Below are 9,189 nucleotides of genomic sequence, written 5' to 3'. Positions count from 1 at the left end.
CATGAAGAACATTGAACCGGAGATGTGATGCATATTCAAATGAAAAGTATTAAATGATCAAACGGTCCTACATTTTAGTTTAAAAGTTTACATTTTCGATCTTCCAATGGCAAAAATCCTAGCAATTATATTATCTTTTCTTCTTAATTTACTTGGTGAAAATGTCATACCAAACCATTTCATTTAATATTTGAATAAAATTAAAAAGAAACAAAAATAGAATAATCAAAAGAAGAAATGAAAGAGCATAGAAAAGCTTGTCTCAAAACCATATTTCTTTTTTCCTTGATTTAATAGATTTCATGGTACCTTCCCTTATTACAAGGGATATTATAATATAAATTTTGACGTGCCCATGAAACGTCAGCCACAGATCACAAAACATACTTATATGCATCTCATTACATAAACGAAGCTTGTGAAATATATCAGAAGATGACGATAATAGGTGGGCCATGATCATTCAGCAGGTGGCGTTGGATCCTGCAGCATATTAGAAATGGCAGTGGCCATCTGACCCAGTCGGTACATCAAGTCATTCCTGTCCGACAGCGGTGATGGACGGCTAGGAGCATTTTCGAACTCTTCCTCACACGTTAAAGCCGCTTCTCCAGCGCCCCACGAGTTCTCGTTCATCGGCGTGTAGGCCCCATCGTTCAAGTCCTTCATTGCAGTATCGACGGCTGTCTTGGCAAAATCGTACCACTTGTTACACGTTTTGAAAATGTCGTGCAGCCGTTGATCGGTGGTTTTGCCATCTAGGTAGGAGATGTAATCCAACGTCTCAGATACGAGATGCTGGGCCAGATTGAGGGAGATCCGACCAAGGCCTGCAAGATCAGCGGTCTTTGTTTCGGGGACCGAGTTGAATAGCTGGACACAGGCGGGTGGATTCAGGTTAGATTGGCAGACCTTGTTGATTAGATCAGCACTGGCCATTGGGATCACACGGGCTGATGATGGACGGATGAGGAGAAAGATGATCAGATGGAGTGAGAAACTGAGGTGGGCCATGTTTTCTTTTGATGAGAATTTGTGTATGGAGATGCTAAGAGGTTTTGAGGTTTTATAGTGTGAGTTTTGCTAAATTTAGAGATTCATGGCGTATCCTGGCGTGGCCCACTACTAAATTGGGAGGAGAAATTTTAGCCGGATACGATGGGAATTGCGATTGTGAGGATGCGATTTAAATTTGCACAATTGTCCGAGATCTGTGCCGCTCATCAAGTGCGGACCCACTATGGCAAGGAGATCTTGGGACAAAAAGCTATGTGGGGCCCACCGTTGATGTCTATGGAACATCCATTCCATCCATCATTTGAGTTAGCTAATCTTAGGACGTGGGCCCAGAAATCAGAATGGTCTAAAGCTCAAGTGCGCCATATCATAGGATAAAGTGGAGATGGGATACCTACCATTGAGAGCTTGTGGCTCGTGGAAAGTTTGGATTGGGGTGATATTTGGTATTTCACTGCATTCAGGTGGGAATCACGGTTAGAGGTGTATACGAGTCGAGCCGAGCTTTGCCCAGCTCGTGCTCGGCTTGGCTCAGCCTTCAAGCTCGGAACAGCAACTCGTGCTCAGCTCGTCTGAGTTCGAACTGAGTTCGAACAGATTTTGAGCTGAGTTTTCGAGTCGAGTTCCAATAACATCAGAATGTTTCACAGATCAACTTGTTTTTGGGGCCCTAGAGGTAACATACTTCGCAGATCAGTAATGAAGAATTGGATTTCAGTTTGAAATTAAAAGAACACTTACAAGAGAGAGTAGAGAGAGAGAGGGTAGGTGCAAGGAGAAGCCAACAGGGGTGGGCGGCCGTGCGGTGCATGTAACAGCCGACAAGGGCGGCTGGGCGGCCGTGTGATGCAGGGAGAAGGCTGAGGGTGAGGGAGAGAGTAGTGAGAGAGAGGGTAGGTGAGGAATGAGGATGAGTGGATGAGGGAGAGAGTAGAGAGAGAGAGAGAGAGGGAGGGCGGCTGCCGAATGAGAGGGAGGACTGGGAGAGAGGCGCACCGGTCGAGTTTTAAAAAGGGGTAGGGACGTAACTAGGTTTTTTTTTTTTTTTTTTTTTTGAAATGGGTATATATACTACACGAGTCGAGCCGAGTGAAGCAGGGTCAAGCTTGTGCTTGGCTCAAAACCAAAAATCAGCTCGTGCTCAGCTCAAACTCATTTCGAGCCGAGTCGAGTCGAGTATTTCCGAGCCGAGTCGAGTGAGTTACCGAGCTAACTTTGCTCGTGTACAGCTCTAATCACGGTATGAGCAGGTTGGATGGCATATAAACATCACGGTGGGCTTCAGAAAGGTTTCAATGGTGGACATCACCATATGGGCTGTTTCTTGCATCTGAATTTTGGGATCTTGGCCTTGCATTGTGTTTGAATCTAACGAACGGATTGGATGGAACTCAATTATCACGGTGGGCCCGATGCAGGTCGAGTACGCATAATCACTGTAGCTTAAAATACCTCAGTAACGGATACAGATGAATTTCGGGTTCCAGGCTGACACTAGAGATACATCTAATGGATGGAATATTAGATGACACTCACACACCATGATGGGCCCCACGAAGTTCGAATGTAAGATAACGTAAGTTCCTGACACATGTGATCATCTCTCTTTTGTCCATAATGTAGAAGTTGTTCGCTGCTCGGTTTGTTTTCAATTATGTGGGCGTGCCGGTATTGTTAAAGTGGGACCCATGTGATCAAATAAGTAGATATATAATATCAGGTAATAATTAAATGATGGGTTTTTTTCACTAAAGATGGGTTACTTCATGCCTTCCACAAAAAGGGACTTTCACCGTACTAATTCAAATCAAACAAAAGGAAAACCTCACAACCAGTAATTAAGAGCAACTGCAATAATACATCTCTAAAAAGAACGGATTGATATTAGATAAAGAATAAATCTGCACATGAGCATATACTTAACTACTTGATTGTTGGTACTCTTATGATAAGCTTAGATAAAGTAATTTACATGATAAGTTTGTTTTTTATATTGTTGTGATTGGATTAGGTTGGAGTTTTTTTTTCTGTCACATTCCTCGGCTATTTATAGATTCCTACTATAACTTTTTTTTTTTGGTTAGCTTGTTAGTACACACCCATGTCAGTGCACACTCCACTGTTAGCCACCCGCACTAGGGATCGATACCAAGACCTCAAGTGTTGAAACGACGTATGTCAACTTAGTCTACAAGTTGAGCTATGGATCTGGGTGTATTCCTGCTATAACTCATTCCTCTATATCATTCTTCCATCACTACAATGGTTATAGCAGTTCAAAAGTTTTTTTTTTTTTTTTTTTTAATTTCTTCTCTTTTCCAAATCCTTCTTTTAGTATGTTTTTCTTTATGACATTTCTACTTTTGAATGCCTTTTGCCAGTTTACTTCCCTTTCATCTGCCAAGGTTTTGTTTTGGTTGCCCTCTCTCATTTTATATCTTAACTAGCTTTACCATGCTTCTTGTATATCAATCACAACGCTCCGACGACCATCCACGAATATGTATAATCGAACTTACGCCAGTTGTAAGCTCACAAAAAGTGTTAGTGTACTAATTTTTGTACCTTATTTGGCAATTACGTAAGTCCTTGTGTCATATAGTCGGTTAAGCCCTTGTAGTTGAAGACTGAAGACATAAGTAGAGGTGAAGCATCAATAAACAAAGAACTTGTATATGAGGTGCCTTAGTGATCCTAACCCTTGACCCAAAACAACTTAAACCTTTAAATGATCTTCAACTTAATAGTTAAATCTTTTATTTATTATTCTTTAAGTTATATGAGCCTAAATTGACCATCCTTAAATTAACTTTAGAAGTCCAATGTTGCTGGAAAAACTGAACAATTTCTACAATCTTCGATCCCACCGAACCCACCTTCGATCCCACCAAACCAGCTAGAATAGGACAGCATTTTGTGACAGAATTTCAAGTAATTTGACTGCAACTTAGTGACACATTTATTCCCACTGACGATCATGTTTGGTGCAACCGAAGACCACCATCGGTGCGATTGAAGGTGCTTAAGTTTGTCTAGTAGCTTTCATGTATAATTCGGTGGGACCGAACCCTAATTCAGGGTGACTGAATTAGGCATTTTTACCCATTTTATGATCGTTGGAGATCGATTTCTTTATAAAGAAGATCTGATCTTTAGGCTTTTTGGAGGGTTTTTGGTGCAATTGAAACTTAGGTGAATCCTCAATCATATTCTACATTTTAAGCCTCATATACCATGGGATTTGATTCATCTTCTTGAGCTTTACCACTCTAATGAGGATTGCAACCTCAATGTTGAAGATGAACTCAATCGAAATCATTTTTTAGAGTCTGGACCAAATCTCTATAGGTATATCCCTGTCTAAATCCTTTCAAAGATCATTCTATGTGAATTCCCTAGGCTTTACAACTTCTTATTAGTTGTAGGAGATTCACGATACCTCTCATCACATTGGTCACCGCATGGGAGTATGCATGCAAGGTGTTTGATCCTAAATCTAAAGTAATGGCAACGCATCAACAACATGGTCGAAAGAACAAAGGAAAGCTGATTGAAGCACAAAAGAGCATCGATTAATCAACCTAAGATGATGCTACAAAAGGGGATCAATCCGACAAGTTGTTATTTATAAGAGTCTATGCATGTACAATCATTCCTTATGTAAGATTGAGTGTAAGAGTTTAAATTTTCAAAGTCGACTAAGTTCTTGTGTAGGAACTAAATCCAAGTCCTTGTGTAGGCCACCAGACCACAGGCATATACGTGCTAGTCTCTAAGAGAGCCTCCGGTGAGAGTAAACATGTCTTTATATTAGGGCTAAGATAGTTTGTTAGTCTATACAAAATCAACTAAAATATCATGCGAGAGCCTCCAATGAGAGTGTACACTTGGTATGTTCTTGTGTAGGATTGAAGTTCATGTTGAGTTTATAGAAAACTACGCACGTCTTTGAGGAAGTCTGTCCTTTTATATGTTTATAAAGGTTAGAGGAGAACTAATTTAAAACCTCTAATAATGAAATCTGAAACACTCATGGGTTGAATGCGTCTCTCAATAATGAAGCAGAGAAATCAAACTACTATACATGCTTATGTTAGGAACTGTCTTTGAGCACTTGTTTAATTATACTTATGTAATAAATATTTAATTATGTATATATATGATTAAATAAATATTAGGAGTTAATAGTTAGTACATATTATACACATGTATGATAACATTTATAAAGTAGTTACATTACAAAAAAAAACAGGGCAATATTGACTATTAAAAACTGTCGTCGTAATCCTTCCCTCATAATTTTTGAACATTGGAAGGACCGTCAGGAACACCAACTATTAAAAGCCATGAGTAGCTAATCCGCCTTCGAATGCAAAGTGGGTTAGTTGTTACCCAGGTGCATACATAAGGTTCACGCCTCCAAACGGGTTAGTTGTTACCCAGGTGCATGCTTGTTAGTAGGTGTTTTCGGACGGTAAGGTTCACCTTGATATATGTGTTGTATATCTAAGCCATTAATAAGGTTAGCTCATTCCAGAGAATGGTCCCGAAAATGAAGCAAATTCAAATCTTAAGGAACCACACGTTAGGGAATATTGAATGCTCACCATTAAGAACCGTTATGACTATCAGTCGGCCAACCCGCTGAAAATCAATGAACTGCCGATAGAAAATACGACTGAATCGGATTATTGTTATGGTGTGGCCCACCTGACGATTGTATCTGACCTATTTTAAGATTCATATAATCTACAATGTGAGGATCGTCGGGCAAACTAATCTTACCGTACCCATGTGTGACTATTTTCCACGTGTGAGGCAAGAGCAGCGCTAGAATCGGTTTTTGACTGATTGAATCTAACCAGAAACAAATTCTCTACCCTGCATTACTCTTATGTGAGTTCTGCACCGTTTAGAGAATGACTAAATGGTTATGAATCTCCGAGCGTACCCATGGCATAGCCGTAAGGTCATGCAGACGTCTAAATCATTAATCCAATTACACATGTATCATAACTGAATATTTGCAATGAGATAATGTTAAAGATCTGGTTTCTCTCTTCGAATTTGGACCACTCACTATTTTACTTTAAGCCGTCCATGTGATGTCCTTCAATTTGATGGTTAGAATTGATTGATCGGTGAAATTTCATATGTATGCTCCATCCACAATGGGAAACGCAATTTTCATGGTCTGGATAGCTGTATATACGTATTGCGTGTGAGGAAAATGAGTCACCACCGTTTTATAAATATTGAAAGAAAAACTAGACGATTCACAAGTAATGAATTTCTGTTCTTAGGAATGCCGATTGTACTCGCACGGATGAGATGCACGGGCTACACGATATATGAGCCGTGGCGTAATCAGATTGCGTACTGAGTTACTCAGTACGCTCTTATCGTACAGAGTAAACTCTGTTGGGCCCACTGTGAATTCATGTGGTTTATCTACGCCGTTCATCCATTTTTACAGATCATTTTAGAGTTGATTCCAAAATTGAAGTATATCAAAATCTCAAGTAGACCATACCAAAGGAAACAGTGGAAGTATTGATTTCCACCGTTGAAACCTTTCTAAGGCCCCCAGTGATGTTTCTTTGTCATCCAAACTGTTCATAAGATCATAAAGACATGGATGAAGGGAAAAAACAAATATTATCTTGATCTAAAACTTCTGTAGGCTAGCAAGAACTTTTCAACGGTAGACTTCAATTCACGATTTTTCAGGTGGTGTGGTCAATTGAGCTTTGGATATGATTAATTTTTGGTTTAAAGACTAAAATTATATGATAAAACGGATGGACGGAGTTGATATAATGTATGAATGACAGTGGGCCCCACAGAGTTTACTCAGTACACTTAGTGTACTAAGTTACTACACTCAGTGTACTAAGTTACTCAGTACGCAATCCGCTTCCCAACGTGGCACACAAGTGAAAGATCCAGCCCCTTCATCACCCACGGCCCACCGGTAGCATGCTCTGGCCCAAAATTAGGCTAGCCTTCTCATCATAGGCAACACTAGTATTAGAAAAATGCTCTTGGAAGAAAGGCAAATCATTCGGATCTTCCTTTTTCTCGCTTGTGGGGCCCACATGCTGAGATGAAGAAGTGATCGGAACTGTCCAAATTCTGGGGTTTACTGTCAACGGGCTAAAATCGCAAACTCAAGGCGAAAGAATAACCTTGAACATTGATACTCAGAGATGAACCTAGGCAATTGAAAAAAAAAAAGCCCTTCAAATTCAACCGCACAAATCTATGGCTATCTACAGCAGTTACGACTTACGACTATATGGATGGTTCTGATCATCCCATCTCTCCATGTGGACCCTGATGCTGGAGAGCTGAGTCTCCATCGAAGGCAAAAGCAACTCTTTGTAGGACGAAAAAGACCCAAAACGTCCTTCTTTTTCAAGAGATAACATTTGGGTGGTCCACAAGATTATCAAAAGTAGTAGTCCGTTAGAGTACTATCTCTGGTGTGATCCACCTCGTTGGATCTGTTGTGGACGGTCGTATTTGGCCACCAGTGCTCTACAACAAAGAAAAGAACCAACGCAAATGATGGATTCCACGTGGATGCATGGTGGGTAACTTGAAGTGTGTCATGGTGGGCCTACAATGGACTGGAACAAGATAAACGGTCAGGTACAGCTAGCAGGTGAACCATAAGTTATGATACAGCAATTTTTTCCACCCAACATAGAATAATCCTATCCATATATAACTGGGGCCACGATTTATACAAAAATATGGCCGATCCACTCAGTAGGTGGGCCACACTAGTAACAAAGTCACACCATCGACTGCCGTTGATAGTGACTTGTATCCCTACCTGATTTTCATATCAGGTGCTCATGATAGCGTGGCCCACCTTAAGGATTGTTTTATGACAATTTGGCAGGTAAAAAAACTGTATGATCACTTTAATTTCGATACAGGCGCTGTAACATCTCATTGTCAGGCTGCCTTGTCTGGAAGCATGGAAAAAAAAAAAAAAAGAGGCTATACACCAAAAAAAAAAACGGGGACAACAAAGAAAAAAACAGTAAAAAAACGACAGTTGAAAACCGTCTTAAACAAAATTACAGAATTCTGGCCCATCGTATGGTCCGTCTTTTTTTGCTGAATCGGAATTCGTCGTCAGAATACGACGGTTATGAACAGTCGTAACAAACGACGGCCCATAACCGTCACCAGAGATTTCATTTGCAAATTATAATTGTTTTAAGACCGTTGATAATTTCCACATTAAAGGTGGTTTATATCCATCTGTAATTTTCAATTACACAAGGCAAAGAGATGGCCTAAAGCCATTGATAAATTTATTTCATAAATTAAAAAAAAAAAAAACTATAAATTTCTTACTGATTTTTTTTCACCTGATAGAGATTACATAAGCATTTCTTATAATCATATATTCTTAAAAAAAGATTAACTTCATTAACCTTACATTCATGCAAATCATCTCATTCTTAACAACAACAAACTTGTAGAAGCAACATGATACTAACTTTTTTACAATTAAGGAACATAATTTATTAATACTTGTATTAGTACATTTAAGACAAACCAAAGCATTCATCTCCTTCTATTTTTCATATCCTTTAACAACACATGAACACATGGAACCTTGCAAGGCCTCGTATGAATAACACATTTGAACACATGGAAGAAATTGAAAAAGTAAATAAAATAAAATAAATTATTAAAAAATAAAAATTTTAGAAAAAAAAAAAAAAAAAAGGAAAGAAGCATATATATGTCCATTCGTCTAACTTGTACCCATTCGTCTTCTCCCTTGCAAGTTCTGCTTCCTATAACAACAATTGAATAATATTTTACATCTAAATACAACTAAGGAAAAAATAAATTTAACATCTAAAACACTAATCATCTCCTGAAACACACAAAACTACATCCAGAGTACCAGAATAGTTCAAACCTTTCCAAGAGGAGAAGCAAGAAATCTTAGTCATTCAACTTCGCTGGGGTTGAAAGCACGAGCAGCTAATGCAACTAGAGCAACCTACAAAAAAATAATATAAATAAATAAAAATAAAAACAATACATACATGCATATCAAAAATCCATCTATAGAGAAGTTTCTTGAAATACAAAAATATGCTTGAAATATTAAAGAGAAAGATGAAGATTTGCCTTTTT

The 9,189-nt window shown here is 38.9% G+C and overlaps 1 protein-coding gene across 1 annotated transcript; it reads right to left on the bottom strand.

The window, feature by feature from the left end:
• Positions 1-263: 263 nt before the first annotated feature.
• Positions 264-1,018, bottom strand: LOC131231147 (pectinesterase inhibitor). The gene has a single exon (XM_058227248.1). It carries the CDS (start codon positions 1,012-1,014, stop codon positions 460-462), a length of 555 nt encoding a protein of 184 aa, XP_058083231.1. The 5' UTR covers positions 1,015-1,018; the 3' UTR covers positions 264-459.
• Between the last annotated feature and the right edge of the window lie 8,171 nt (positions 1,019-9,189).

This window comes from Magnolia sinica, chromosome 17, assembly GCF_029962835.1.
Source record: "Magnolia sinica isolate HGM2019 chromosome 17, MsV1, whole genome shotgun sequence".
Lineage (NCBI taxonomy): Eukaryota > Viridiplantae > Streptophyta > Magnoliopsida > Magnoliales > Magnoliaceae > Magnolia > Magnolia sinica.
The sequence above is the reverse complement of the archived record's forward strand: the minus strand, read 5'-3'. Positions and strand labels throughout refer to the sequence as shown.